This window comes from Arvicola amphibius, chromosome 12 (genome assembly GCF_903992535.2).
Source record: "Arvicola amphibius chromosome 12, mArvAmp1.2, whole genome shotgun sequence".
Classification (NCBI taxonomy): domain Eukaryota; kingdom Metazoa; phylum Chordata; class Mammalia; order Rodentia; family Cricetidae; genus Arvicola; species Arvicola amphibius.
This window is the reverse complement of record NC_052058.2, coordinates 80237546-80253751: the sequence shown is the minus strand read 5'-3', so window position 1 is coordinate 80253751 and position 16206 is coordinate 80237546. Positions and strand designations below refer to the sequence as shown.

The window sequence follows — 16206 nt, the reverse complement described above, 5'->3', positions numbered from 1 at the left end:
GTCTGACAGGAAAAACTGCAAAGGAGATACTCAGACAATGTAGATGCAAAATAGAAGACTTTGAGACCACATCAACTGACTGGAAGAAACAAAAACCAGCCCAACTCCTGACAAGGGGCTTAGTTCAACTGAATCACTTGGAAAACAAAACAATCTTATTCTCCAACCTGTTGAGCTGCTGCAGGCTGTGCAGAGTACTCCAAGTTCCATGCTTCTGTGAGCTGTTAGCTATGCTAGATGGGCCTTTGTGATGCAGCTATTTTATTTTTATTTTCATTTTCATTTCTACTCCTGCCAGTAACTCTTCACCCATATTTCAACAACCCCAATAAAACTCACTGATTATCAAGTTGGGCTTCGGTAGTATCTGTATGTTGATCTGTCCTGAACTCCTTAGTAGAGATGGGTGGGTGGATGCCAATATATCACCTCCACAGGAAAACTTTTGTCACATACATAAATAATCTCACAGTATTTTTAATTTTAGTTTTGGAATGCTAAGACCAACCCTAAGGTCTTGGGATAGCCAAGTATTGTCAAAATGAACTAATATCCCTGCCCTTGCATTCCGTTTTAATATTGTGTTGCAGAAATCCCTGATTTCATAACCTTGAACTGTTTATAATCAGAGAGAAATTAATGATTATTATTTGCTTAATTTTACTTCTAATTATTGGGGGGCATTTGATCTTTTTGCTTGCTTATGATAGGTCTTCATATGTCTCCCAGACTCTTCACAAATTCAAGATGCTCATACTTTTACCTTCCAAGTTCTGGGATTACAGATCTTATTTCACTGTTCCAGCTGTAGATATTCTTAATGATTTATATTTGATTTGGTCCTTTATACTGCAAATCTAATTTTTAAATTTCTGCTGCTATTGTTTCTGAAGGTATTCTGGCCAGCCCAGGCATGGCAAACATGGCTCTGGCAGGCCTTGCCCTTCTCCCAATTCCTTCTGCCTTGGTTATAAATCATTAGATTACTTTCATAAACTAGCCACCAATGTCTATTCTCTTATTTGGTCACTTCCTCCTCCTGAAGCTAACTACCAAGGTCCAGCTATCAAAGTATTGAAGACCAGTGATCAAAAGCTCACCCAAATTAATTAATCAAGCTCAAATTAAACACCTCATCCTGAAAGGTTTAAACTTTCTCACTTTTACAACTGAATTTACATTTCAGTACTCTGAGAGGGACAAACAGGTGTCTCTCCCAACAAAGGGCCATTTATCAACAAATTACATTCAGGGATTAGGGAAAGAGCAAAAGGCCTGAGTCAATGTTTCTAGGATAGTTTCTGTAGCCCCTTGAAATTTACCCAGGTATGTCAATTTTGTCCATCTCTTTCCTTTCCACCCTTCAAATTTGCATGACCTTGTCCATACTTCAAATCATAATTTTAATAATGGAAACCTCATTTAAATAACTAAGAGCATGCCTTTAATGATAATGAAACAATTATACTTAATCAGAGATACTTGATATACACATGTCATACAAAAGATTAATTAATTTAATATGTTTTGCTTGTTTGTTCATTTATAGACACAGAGAGTGAACATGAAGTCCAACATGTCCTCAAACTTAAACTCTTGTTCCACAGTCATAAGAATCACAAGAATGTGATATCTACAACTGATGAATACATTATTTTAAAAACAGATTATCACACCGCTGAGATGGCTCAGTCAATGAGAGAGCTTGCCTCCATACTTGGTGACATGAGTTCAATCCCTGGGACTCATATGAGGAAAAGAGAGAGCAGACACACAAGTTCTCTGACATATTCACGTGTAACATGGTGTGCACATCGCCATAGGCATACACGTGTGCTCATGAAGCTCATAAAAAATAACTGAATGCAATGAGATAATAAATATAAATATGATCAATCCTGAGTCCTCAAACAAATCCTTTCTCTTCCAGTTTACATTATATAAGAAGAAAGATTCTAGAAAATTCATTTTTAAGTAACAAATAAATATTTATTTTTTGCTTTATAAAAAATTAGAGGAAATATTACTCACCATAGCATGATGGTTTGTCAGACCATCCATCATAATTACATGTTATGGAGCCTTTGGTTTTTTTATGTCTGTTTTCATATCCAACGTGGCATTCATAGTTTAATTTGTCATTGAGTTTAAACCATGTGCTATTATTTTTTGTTCCAGAATTCTCAAATACAGGTCTATCACAAGACTCTAATGTAAAACAAAATGGAAGATTTCATTTCTATGTGACAATGGAATATCTGACCAATTCTCATGAGAACAGAGGAAATTACCGGTTGATATATAATGACAATACTGTATAAAAATGCCCTTAGAAGATCAACAATTTTCATGAAACAGTTATTAAAGAAAAAATGCACTCCTATTAGTGTTTATTGTCTCAGTTAAGTTTTATTAAACTTTATTTTAAAAATGGTTTCTTGGCTCATTTTTCTTATGTTAATCATATACTGTAAATAACTAGGCAAGGGAGAATATATTTAGATTTAGAGAATTGCAATAGAATTTTGTGAATTAAGGTCCTATATTTAGTACTTTATATGCAACATAGAATTTAGAAAAGTAAATTAGTTAAATTTAAAACATGTGCATTTATTGTATTATATCAAAGCATCTTTTTCTTTCACAATAAGAAAATCTAAAAAGTCTTGTTGATTATAATTTAATATACATGAATATTACATGGGAATAATTTTAATTGTTTTTTCTTTAAATAGATCCTGCAATGGTACAACAAATGAAAACTAGAAATTAAGAAAGCATTAAGCATCTTAAATTACTAATCGTTTAAGTTATATTGAATAGGTATTGAAAAATAGCACTGGCTAGCTTTCTGATAAGTAAGAGAAGCTGAACATATAATTATTCCTAGAAAACTGTCTATGGTTAACTGCAGGTCCTAAAACACCAAAATTTTCAGCTACCTGGAAACACTTTTTGCATTCCAGTATCATGATATTTGGGAAGAATTTCCAAGAGAGAGATCTAAAATGGACCTAAGCAGATAATGTTAAATATATATTATAAGATTATCACATATTTTGAGATTTAAATATGGATATAGATCTTCACTTAAAGCTTTACCTTTATATCTAGGAGCAAAGGCTTTGATATGCAAGGTAGAACATCTTCTAAAGAATCCTTCACTAGATTTAAAACTTTAGGATATTTTAAAGCACTGAAATAGGAAATGAGCAGATACTCTACAATGCAAGAATAAGTCCAAAAGGAAAAAAATGTGAATTTTTTTTCTTGAAATTATAACTCAGCATGAAATAACATCAGCCATCTTAAAGGAGAATAAAGCTAAACCCTTATACATCACCAGTATAATGGTAGCAATACATTGAAGTACTCACTAAAGCATGAGGGTTGAGCAGACCATCCATTTTGGAGGCACGTAACTGTTCCTGATGTTTCTCCATTTGCTGTCACATATCCCTGTTTGCACCTAAACTGTGTTTTTCTATTTAGGTCATATGTAAGATCAGATTCAGAAAGAAATCCATTCTGAATTTCTATTTTTGACTTTGAACATGTCTCTAAAAGGGAAAGAAATAAAAAAAAAAAGATTGAGTATGTTCTCAGTAACTTAAGGGTTTACAATACAAAAAAATATATTAAAAATACCCATTAGTCACTTGTATATGAAGACTTGGAAAAATCCAAATCAATCACATTACTGAAGCAGGAAAACAAATCATAGGTTTATAGATAACATATTATCTTGTTTGAATTTTTTCTAACATAGCAAGATTTAAATCACTTATAATTCCATCTAAAATATGTTAATTATTTTGTCCAAGTGTATACATATTTCTACAGAGAGTCAGAATTCTGAACAATATTTTTTTTACCTGCCGTTTCTTTAAACTTGAGAATAATTGGCTCTCTTATGCACTTAGACATATTTGCCCAAGTAGGGTTTCTGGGATTGGGTGAAAATCTTGTAAAATCTATTTACACAATTGTTACAGACTCCAGTGACAAGAATTTGAAATGCTTTTGTAACCTCATGCCTAATATACAATGGATATGCAATATTCAAAGAAGATCACGAGAAACAAACAGAAAAAACTTAATCTTCTCATGACAAAATGATTTCCCCTCAATCTTGAATAACTGAACTGGAAAGGATAAACAAAAAAATTTTAATTTCATTTTTTTCTATCAGCTGAATAATATTTCACAGGTAAATGTATTAGATAAAATATATTCCATAAAAAAGTAATTTAAAAAGAAAGTATAAAAGTTTATTTCCAGTTACTAAATTTCTTCTGAGAACACATTTGCTTATTTTTGGATAAGTAGGAAACCAAAGAAGAAAATACTAAATATTTTATATAAATGCCAATTAAAACATTAGATAATATATTGGAGAAACAGAAACTTCATCAAACAATTCGAAAATAATAAAAAATAAAATTCACTAATGATTAAATCAATGAATTTTCACTTTGTTAAATTTGAAAAAGAAGTAAATACTAACATAGGCAGAAATTGTAAAACCCCAAAAAGGTAAACAGAGATCATACAGAAGTCAAATGAGCGAAAGGTAATAAATTATGATTTTTGAAAAAAAATGTGATAAAATTGCAAATAAAAGAAAAACAAAATGCCGGACACAAAGAGGGCACGAATAAATATAGTTGAAAATTACTAATGCCTGCTAGTAGGAGACAAGGAACACAGAACTAACTAGAATTCGAGAATAGCAAGAGATTAATGAGGTCTATGATCATCATAAAGAGGTCTTGTTTATTTATTTGGTTTTTCAAGACAGGGTTTCTCTGTAGTTTTGGAGCCTGTCCTAGAAGTAGCTCTTGTAGACCAGGTTGGCCTCAAACTCACAGAGATCTGCCTGCTTCTGCCTACTGAGTGCTGGGATTAAAGTTGTGCTCCATCACCACCTGGCTCAAGGGGCTTTATATATGGAGGCAGTTTTCAGAAAATATTACAGTGAGAAAGATCCTGATTAGAAAAAAAATGGGTATTTTACTGAATTTAAGAAACAAAATTACTATTCCTAAAAAGATTGGAACCAATGGACCTGTGGCATTAAAAGGCAGAGACGAGAGGAAACACTTAGCAGAATTCAGCTGATCTCCATCGCGATCCTCTCTCTTCTCTAGCCAGATGTCAGCATACTACAACACAGTACAAGAGTCTGTGATGCACAAGAACAGAAGAAAAATGACCACAAAATTTTGAGTTCAAAGGTTTCCAGAACACCAGCAATGTGAGATATTCAAGTTAGAAAAGTGGAACAGTTCCTTTTGATCACCCAAATCATTCAGTAAGATCTCTGAGGAAGTTTATTGACATTCTGAACACACTAGTTTGGAAGAAAAAGCTCCCAAACCAGTCTAAATAAGTTTCAAGAAAACAAAATAATCAATCAAACTCAGCTTCCAGTCATGCAGATATCCAATCCCAAGCACTAACAGCAAGTATTTTTAACAAGGTACTGCATATTTATTCAAAAGATTGTGGTGGATTTGAAAGAAAATACATTGTGGCAAGATCTTTTCACCAACAAAAATTCCCAGAAAAGCATTTGGTAATGCTCACCAATGCATCTAAGCATCAATGGATAAATCACATAAACAAATCCATGGGATACAACAAAGAACATGGAGGAAGCTGGTCACCAGACACATTTTGCACATTGAAAAGGACAGTAGCCCCATATCAATTACCTGAGACTCTTTTAAGACAATAGAAAAAGAAAAAAAAATAAATTAAAGTGGGTATAAAAAGATCCTTAAGTTAATAACATTTAAACAAGTTTAGCAGAGAATAGTAGAAATACCAATATCAGCAACGATGGGAATAATATCATTTATTTTTACCTATTTTAAAAGACCAATTGGAATATTATGGACATCCATGTCAATTAATTTGACAAGTTAAAAATTAATGGAGTTTAAAATTCACAGACTATACATCTCACTCAAGAAAAATATTTAATATAAATATAGTTACTTCAATATGAAAAACACATACTACCTAAACATTTACAGAATAACAAAGGACATTTCTGCTTCATACAGCATAACAGTCCTATAAGGAACTGAAGGTCTTACTAGATATACTGGCATATTGTAATCATCAATAGAAAAATTAAATTATAATATATCAATTGTCTCTAATTTTATTCCAGTGAACCTTTCTATATTCATAAGCAAGATCATATTAAAATTTACATGACAAGGGACAATAACAGTGAAACAATTCTTTTAAATGTTCAATTATCTAGATATTTTAAACCTAATGTAAATATTTTAAAATATGTAAATTAATAGAAATATCACACTTCTCCAATGATAGATTACTACAATATTTACTTTAGTTTAATGTTTGAATGTTTTAAATTAAATTGTTCAGAAAGAAAGGAATTGAAAATTTAATACTATAAAGTATTAACTCTTACATGATGCAGTAGTCACTAAAGATACTTGTGATGTTGGTGAATGTACAAACACACAGAATAGTGGAAGAGAAGAGGGAGTCAGTAACAACAAACATAAAGAACTAGTACATATTTAGGAATAATTAATATCTATTTCATGGTAGAAGATAATCTTTGATCAAATAAAACACTGACATTTAGACATTTAAATGAAAAATAATAAACTTTTAATTTTTTCTCACACTGATATAAAATTAACAGAAATGTAAAATATTAACTTCTATGAAAACATCTGCTTTTGACATAAGCAATAACATTTAGATGATGGAAAAAAAGAAAGAATAATTGAAATTTTTTGGTATGTTGGATAGCATCAAAACGCTTAGTATCATTGACAAATAGAGCCATAGCTCAGTGGGGGAGACTTTGTGTCTACCTCCACTTAGATTTTGGAATTTTGTCTGACTTCAGCTGTGCAAATCTTGCGCATGATGTCAGAGGGAGAGGATTGGCAATGTTGCAGTGGATGGACACACACCCAAGAGTGGAGGGACAACACAAATATTTTTTTTTTAAAAATGATAAATTGGGTGGTTGGGAACAGGAGGCAGATATGGAAGGAATTTGGGGAGGGAGGTAAATATGACCAAAATATGTTTTGTGAAGTTCTCAAAGAACTAATAGAAACAAAAAAATGTGAAAAGTAAACATTTGCTCCTGAAAGACAGACTGTAAGTAGAGCTGTAACAATGAGGAAATATTGTGAAGAGCACTAGCCTACAGAAGGCTAACAGCCACAGTATACTAAGTCATCTCAAAATTGAGCAGAAACAAAACAAAGAAGTAAAAAGTAGGCAACATTTTGAAGAACCTTTCTCAGAGAAAACATGCAGATGGCAAATGAGCAAAAGAAAGGATGTTTTCAATTATGTTGCCTGAGGTCTGAGATGCCAACACGAAATGCTTAGAATCTCAAGATAGGAAAAAGCTAGTTTCTCAAAATCTGCATGTGTGAATATGGTAGTCACAGCTGTAGAAAACTAACATCTGTCTACAAAGGATCCAGCAAATTCATCCTGCAAAGGGAGAAAAGCAAGTAAAGCCCTCTCCAGCTGTAAAGCTTATAAAACCCAATAACTAGCAGAATAAGACATTGTTAATTGTGAAATAGTGATATATATATATATACATATAAATATAAATATAAATATAAAATCATATAAATACATATAAATATAAAATCAGTAGTAACCAATGACTGTATAATTGGATCTAAGTCCCAATAAGCAGGAATTCATACCTGGTGCAATCAATGTAGCAAACTACTCTAGAGGAGAACCTATTACTACCACTTCATTAAACCAGTACTGTTTCTAATGGTAATGTAAATACTTATACCTGTACACAAAGATATGTGTTGCCCTTGTTAAGGTCCATGAGATGTCCTATAAAAGACCACCCATCATGCGTGCAATCAGCAAAAGCAGTTATTAAAAATTACCTACATGTAGGCATCTGACCACCTGACAAAGCAGCAAATAGCAATACTGAGAGAAGCTTCCCGACTCCTTTTTAATGGTGTTAGAATTCCAAGGAGGATAAATTAGTCTAGGGGTTGATTGGTGGATTGTTATGGGTTGTTATAGGATTGATAGGTGGCTGTAGTGGTTAGGGACTTTCCAGAGACAGGATAGGAAAAGCTATCTTTAGCAAGCAGAAGGCTGTGGGTCACCTGCTGATTGGTGGCCCCTCAATTATGGTTTTCGTGAGAACTGCTTGAGCAGCTCCAGACTGTTCTAGTAAACTGAGACTAAGGCCTGGTCTCTGGCAGGGCTACTAGCAACCTGTCATCATCCCAGTCTATGTCCCCGGCACTCTCATTCCTACCCATTATCAAAGAAGCTTCAGTCTTTGCAACAAAAAAGGAGGTTAATACAGAAACACACAGCAGGTCTAAATGCAGACAACAACTGACTGTGGGTTGACAAACTCCAGTTAATTAATCTTCAAGAGAATCGGTATACCTCGGGCTTAAGTATATTATAGAAGAAGTAACAGAAAGATTGTGAAGAGCCAGAGAATCAGGATGTCCACTATGACACAGTGCCTTTCTATGACAAGGAAACTGCGCTCACAAAATTTCATAAGGTTGTTCAGCACAAGAGAAGTAGACATGCTAATACACATCGAGAAATTCTCATGATCTCAATCCCTAGATGAAGAGCTATACTTAATTAATGTTTTCTGGCAGAGGAAAATCAATCTTCTCTTGAAATGATCCCACCCAATAAGTTGTTCAATCTCAAGTGACCAGGCCAAAATATAAGTACATTCAAGCAGCCCTAAATGGACTTGGTAGGGTGTATGTGCGTGTGTGCACATGCGTGAGCATACATGTGTGTGAACAATTATATTTAAAAAAGAAGAGGTCATGAATTTGAGAGGGATGAAAAGAGGGGACTATATAGGAGAAGAGAGAAAATAAAATGATATATACAGTACTTGCTCATGAGAGATGAATTTTGATGAAATTTCAATAAATTAACACACCTCACAACTCTCACTAGAGGAGCTTCTATTTGTAGTTGATTTTATGTAACACACATACTTAGAAGTGATCAACATACAGAGAATAAGACTGGAATATTCAGCCTTATATGGGATATCTTTACCACATTCTCTATTACCATGTCTCAAGGAGCAGAAAGAGTAGAAGGACCAGAAAAGGTACATGATTACCGGGAAGCAGTATTTTTCAGACGCAGCAAGGAAAATGTACATGTGAGTTCTGAGTGGTTGCGAAAATGGGTTCATTCAAGATGTAAGAGCTAGCTAGAAATATTCCTGAATCATTGGCCAGTGTTGTAATTAACATAGTTTCGGTGTGATTATTCGGGTCTGAGCAGTAGGGAAATGAAAGAGCAGTATCTGCCTACAGTTGGTGGTGGGGAACACATGATTCCACCCCTATCATCTGATGGCAAAGGGAGAATGATTTTCTTTATGAGCATACCCCTGGTAAATCAGCTACTCTTCAGTGTAATACCACACATGCAAGAATAGAAACAGCATAAATTGTGTTTCATGGATTATTTTTAAGAAGAAAAGAAAGCAGATGGAGAGATGGCTTAGTAGTTAAGAGTACTGGCTTCTCTTCCAGAGGACATAAATTCAGTTTCCAGCAACTACAAATTGGCTCAGAACCATATGCTATGGGATCTGATGCCATCTTCTGGCCTGCATACATGCATGCAGAGAGAGCCCTCATACACATAAAATAATAATTATTATTTAATTAATAAATTAAATATTTAATTTAGGAGGAGAAGAAAAGAGGACACACAGTTCAGAGGGTAGTAGAAGGGACATATAACAGAGAATAGTTGGGGATAGGTGAATATAATAAAACATTTTATGAATTTTCAAAGACCTATAAAAAGGGAATTCTCAAAAAATTAAAATTGTTTTTAAATTTCCTACATAAGCAAAAATAAATCACAATTATTTACTTGGGCCTCTGAGTGTCAAAATAAAGTTACTAGAAATAACCACTAGAAACTCATGAGTCATGTCATGGTGCAGGAGAATTGTCTGTATTCTGTCAATCATGTTTTAAATAAACGCTGATTGGGCAGGCAGGAAGTATAGGTGGGAAAACCAGACAGGAAGTATTAATGATGCAATGAGAACAGGAGGATTCTGGGAAGGAGGAAGTTGATTCCTCCCAGTCCTGCACAGACCACCGAGAAAGCAAGATGTGACCTGCCAGCTGAAAAAGTTATGGAGCCATATGGTTAAAATAGATCAGAATAATGGGTAATATAAGCTACAAGAGCTAATAAGTAGCCTTAGCTAATGGGCCAATAAGCTTTATAACTTATAGAGATCTCTGTGTGATTTTCTTTGGGGCTAATCAGCTGTGGGGAACTGGGCAGGACAAAAACCTCAACAAGCAGGCCCCATTCCTGTTACAATGTGATACAAGAAAATCTTCACAAACTTGATAAAGGAATCATACTCTAGATATGGAAAGGGTTATAAAATAAATTATAAAAGAAATCATGCGACTAAAATGGAATATTCTTAGATAATTACTATTTTTAGCCACTAGGAAGATAAAATTAAAGTAAATAATACACTCCTAGTCTGAAGTCTTTAGATTATAAAATCTCAGTCTCCTGATTTTTAGAGGGAAAAAAGTCAACTGAAGCTTGTTCCTTGTTGTTATGAATAAAATATGTCCCTATGCCATATTTTACATATGCCATAAAATCCATATGCCAGATTCTTACAGACTGAATTAAGCACATGCCAAATTACTTATAAATATCAGTTTTAGATATTTATCAAAGAATTACATTATCAATTTTAATCCAATGACATATCTTTAAATTTTCATATACGGCTCAAAAATTGTTAAGATTTAAAAGCGAAAATGTTTCTTAAAATGATATGTACAACTAAATTATTATGTATCTATGCAAAGTTATTGCTCAACAATAAAAGTCAGTTAATTTACAAGTCACAACTTAGAAGAATGACACTGATATACTTCTGAAAATCATGGAATTAAGTTTGAAAACATGATACTTAAATCTACTGATATAAAGAAGTAGAAACACAACACTACAGTAACAAAAAGAAATGTTATTACTTATGGTGGTAGATTGGAAAAGAAAGAGAATAAGAGAAATTCCTCATTAGATTAAGACTAGTTTAACTTGATGGGTTGTATTCATATAAGCACACTCATTTGTCAATAACACTGACCTGAACTCTAAACATATTTGAACTATTCCTGAATAGAAATAATTTTTCACAGGTGAGTCCTGTGAAAGTGTGTATTAAACTGTCAGTTGTTTTAAGATCTCTGAATTTCTTGGAGAAATAAAGCTGAAGCAATTTATCTGGACAGGATTTTTATAAAATGAAAAGACACAGAAATATGAAAAATCAGTGTTTTCATATAGATCAGCACTATTAACAAAGACACTAGAAAGAATTCATAAAATTAAAAATATGAGCAAAACCAGCATGGTGGAAAGGCTATCAAATAAGAACTCAGTAGAAATGTTAAACAGTTCACTAATATTAAAAATTTAAATTTAAAATTTTAATTTAATTACTGAATATACAATTTCTTAGAGATTAAATATATAATGGACAGTACCAAAAAATAATGCAAACAAAAGTTTCTCATCAACAAAATGGTACAATAGAAGGCAGTTGACAAACATTCAAAAACAGATTAAACCTTTAAATATGATTATATAATTAATTATCTTAAAATTATTCTGCAAATTCAAAATAATGTCCTTTAAATCTAACCAAAGTTATTTAAAAGATGTTGAAAATCTATATTAAATAAAGAATACATGCAACTCTGATTGTTAGAATTCTTAATATTGGAGCAAACTAATAACAAATGTATTGACTTAAAAAACTACCCCTGAAAATTGTTTTTTGCAATTTGGCTTAGAATTATATTTCTAAAACCCAAATGATAAGGAAAGAATCAAATATGCACTATTATGTTTATCATTTTATAGACATTGATTCTGAAAATAAGGTATGACACCGCACAGTCACTTAAAGAACATAGAATATGAAGTAACCATCAGTAGAAATCTATTAGTCCAGAGATTGGAGAAAAACATAAAATCTAGAAAATACACCATATCTCAGAATTTCCTTCCCAGTTACACATTACAAGGGATTCAATGGCAATTATCAATTCTTTAAAATGGCATGTTACTACTTCAATATATGAAAGATGTGTGTAGCTATTATCATATTTGGTTAATTTTAAACTATATTTTAAAAATTATTTTGAATCCAATGACAAAGGGATTTCAAAGTTTATAGAACTATAAATTCACCAAAGTTTACTCAGTATTTTGTTTTAATGGCTGATAGTTGTGTTTACACTGCTATATACTTGCCAAGAATCCATAGTATTCACTTATACACATTCAAAAAGAAACATTTTGACACAGTTAATATACATGGGATGGGGAAACAAGAGCATCTTGTGATCTCAGAGATGGGTACTTACTGACACGGGTGCATTTGGGTTGAGGAGACCAGCCGTTCTCTGTGCATGTAACTGTGTCCTGATCATTTGGAAGACTGTAGCCAGAGTAACACCGGACTGTTACAGACTGATCCTGTATGTAGTTTCCTCTCTGTTGTAAAAATTCCCCATTCTTTATATAATGGGTTTCACATAATCCTAAGGACCATAAATTTACTGTAAATCTTAAACTAAAAACAAAAAACACTCATTTATTTTTTCAAAAAACTAAAGTTTATCTTTACAATAGTTAAATAAGTGTGTGTGACATTCAAAAATGAAAACAATACCAAATGTTTCAAAAAGTAGCATTATCTTTAGTTTTGTAAAAATATGCAAGCAATAAAGGTATTCTCATAGTCCCTATTTTTCACATACATTTTATGAAGAGCTATTCATAAAGGACAGAAACTAGTCTTTTTGCTCAAAAACTCTTCTGTTTCTTAACAGAACAGACCCAGCTGTAATTATGTATGCTATCTTCTCTTTCCACTCTTTGACAGAAGTAAACATAATTTAATATAGACATTGACTTACTGAGGCATGGGACTGCAGGCTCCCACCCTTGTACAGTGCAGCGAATTTTTTCCCAGTCTTTTCTTGAAGGAGTCACAAATCTTGGTTTGCAGTGATAGTAGTACTCATTTCCTATTTGTGCTGGGAAGTAGGGTTTGTACCTATTTTCATTATATAGTTCTCCATTTTTGATTTGTGGAAAATCACAAGGTTGAACTTGCAATAAAAACAAAAAGACATAAAAACAAAAAGACAGAAAAACACTCATATCAGAGATAAACCACTCAATCCATGAATTAGTTTCTAATAATTACAATAACTGCAAGTCTAAGAGTGTTCAGAGAAGGAGACAGGTAGAATCCAGACTGCTGAGGTATGTGAGGATGTCTTTCCTCAGGAAATCAAGTTATGCCTCACAGGTTACCAGAGATATGGGTCAGGGATATTTGTTAATATCCAGTATGATAATTGAATATTTATAATTTTTATCAGAACTGAAATATAATGTGATTAAATTGCAATGAACTATCTTTGTAAATTCATATATATGTTGTTTGTTGCATTAATGAATTTATATGTAATGTTTCATTAATTTTTTTCCTCATCATGTTCTTATTTATAAATAATAAATATTTTAATATCAGAATAGTATAATTGATATAGGAGGGTCTTCTTTCTATGTATTGCTTTCATTGGTCAAATAAAGAGAATGTCTTGGCCTTTTGATAAAACAGCAGCTTAGATAGGTGGAGTAGACTGAACAGAATGCTGGGAGAAAGAAAGCAGAGTCAATGGCTCTCCTCTTCGAGATGGACATATGTTAGACTCATCCCGGTAAGCCACAGTCACGTAGTGATATACAGATTATTAGAAATGGGTTAATTAAGATGTGAGAGTTAGCCAAGAAGAGGCTAGATATAATGGGCCAGACAGTGTTTAAATGAATACAGTTTCCATGTAATTATTTCTGGTAAACTAGCCAGGAGTCGGGCAGTGGTAAGTAGCCCACCGCTCCTAATACAGCATATAATTTTCTATGTAGTATGATTCTCCTTCAGGGACCCTCAGGTGGTATGTTAAAGAATTCCTCCAATACATACCAAAACACAGAAATCACTTATAGCTTCCTTGTTCACACACACACATTTGTTGAATGGTTTATAAATTTAATTCTTTTTATCTTGAGTGTCCTTTAAAATTTGAGAATTTTACTTTTCATAGGACATCAAGAAATTAAATTAACTTGCTGAGATTTCTTTTAAAGGGTTCCAAAAGGAGACATGGTTTAACCTAGGAATATTATAGCCTTTTAGATACATTCCTCTAACTTTTAATTAATCTTCATTATCATGTGGGCAAAGACAAATCTGTCTTTGTCTCTTTTATAAGTGATTCATCAAAACAAGTCAATATTTCTCAACGTGATGACCAGCAGTAGTCAGTACTTAGAGCTGCCCCATTAGAATATTACACTTTTCCAGATGCAAGTTTTGACCCCTTCAGCAATGATGGTTTTGTTCATCACACTTTTGATTCAGGCTACTCACAACATTGATTAATATATTTACTAATTTTCAACTGCTTTAAGTAAGTACTAGCACAGTTCATCTTTTGATCTATCATAGGATTTCCTAATTATTATTGATAAATTTCATCCTAATTCAGATTCAAAATGGCACAAAAGATCAATTTGTAGATTTTCTTCTAATGAAGATTCATGATCACCATGCTTTGTATTGCTCCAGTTTTGAATTTATACTGTTTTTTCCCTAAACTGAAAAACATTTGATGAAAAAAAATGAGTAATTGGACAGGCCTGAGAAGAGAGCATTACACATTTTAAGTAGAAAAGGTATTTAATGATATTACAGGGAGATTTGTCATTTTATCCAGCAAAACACCAGAAATTCTGCTGTGAAAGAAACTCAGATTCAGATATATTTAGGCAACAGACAGACCAGGTACCTTTGGGGAAATCTGCATTGTGGGTGTTGGGTTTGAAGTTCACTGCAGTATACAGATTTCACGCATGTATTTGTAAACCAACTCAAAAGTCCATGGCAGGTGTGTCATTAGCAACAATGACAACAAAATAACAGAAATAAACAATCATTGGTCATTGATATTTCTTAACATCAATTGACTCTATTCCCCAATAAAAAGATACAGATTAAGAGATAAACTTTAATTTAGGAGCCATTCTTCTGCTGCATACAAAAAGGACATCTCACCATACAGGATGCAAAAAAAGTATTCCAACAAAATGATCCTAAAAGGCAAGCTGGTATAGCCATTTTAATATTTAACAATATAGACTTCAAACCAAAATTAATAAAAAGAAATTGAGGATACAACATACCCATCAAAAGAAAAATCCCCCAAGGTGACATTTCAATTCTTGATATCTATGCTCCAAACACAAGGACACTTACTTTTGTAAAAGGAGTACTACTACAGCTAAAATCACATAATGACCTTCATACACTGAGAGTTGAGGATTTACATACCCCATTCTTACCAATGGACAAGTCATCCAGGCAAAAATTGAACAGAGAATACTGGACATAAAAAGCATTATAAATCAAATCTCCCTAAAATACTTTCAGAATATTTCACCCAGAAATAAAAGAAGATACCTTCTTCTCATCTACTCATTGACCTTTCTCCAAAACTGGCCACATACTCAGAAACAAAGCAAGTCTCAATAGATACAAGCAAACTGATATAACTATATGCATCCTATCGTGGAGTAAAGGTCAATCTAACAACAGCAGAAACAACAGAAAGCTCACAGGCTCATGCAATCTGAACAACTCTCCGTTGAATGGTTACTGGGCCCAGGCAAAAATAAAGAAAGAAATTATCAACTTACTAGAGAATTCTATGAAAAGGAATACACAGCATACTCAAGCTTATGGGATACAATGAAAGTAATACAAATGGAGAGTACTTAACAGTAAGTGCCTAGATTAGAAAGTAGAAAAATTTCATATTAGCAACATGACAGCACACCTGATAGCTGTAGAATGAAAAGAAATAAGCACACTCAACAGGAGTAAAAAACAGCAAGAAATAAGCAAGCAGAGGCTGAATTCAATAAAATGGAAACAAAAAAGACAGTACAAAGAATAATTTAAAAAAAAGAGTTGGTTTTTTGAGGAAATCAACAGGATACAGAAACCTTTCT

The 16206-nt window shown here is 32.9% G+C and overlaps 1 protein-coding gene across 3 annotated transcripts in view; it reads right to left on the bottom strand.

The window, feature by feature from the left end:
• Window positions 1-16206, bottom strand: part of LOC119827261 (complement factor H-like) — a 90680-nt gene that overhangs the window by 41071 nt on the left and 33403 nt on the right. For 2 of the 3 annotated variants that reach the window (XM_038348731.2, XM_038348732.2), the window contains exons 8-11: window positions 13041-13235; window positions 12486-12662; window positions 3378-3560; window positions 2032-2208 (exon numbers count right to left, since the gene is read on the bottom strand). In XM_038348731.2, the coding sequence (XP_038204659.1) occupies window positions 2032-2208; window positions 3378-3560; window positions 12486-12662; window positions 13041-13235 (732 nt within the window). The remainder of the gene's footprint in view (window positions 1-2031; window positions 2209-3377; window positions 3561-12485; window positions 12663-13040; window positions 13236-16206) is intronic. The other variant, XM_038348733.2, reaches the window with a different exon arrangement.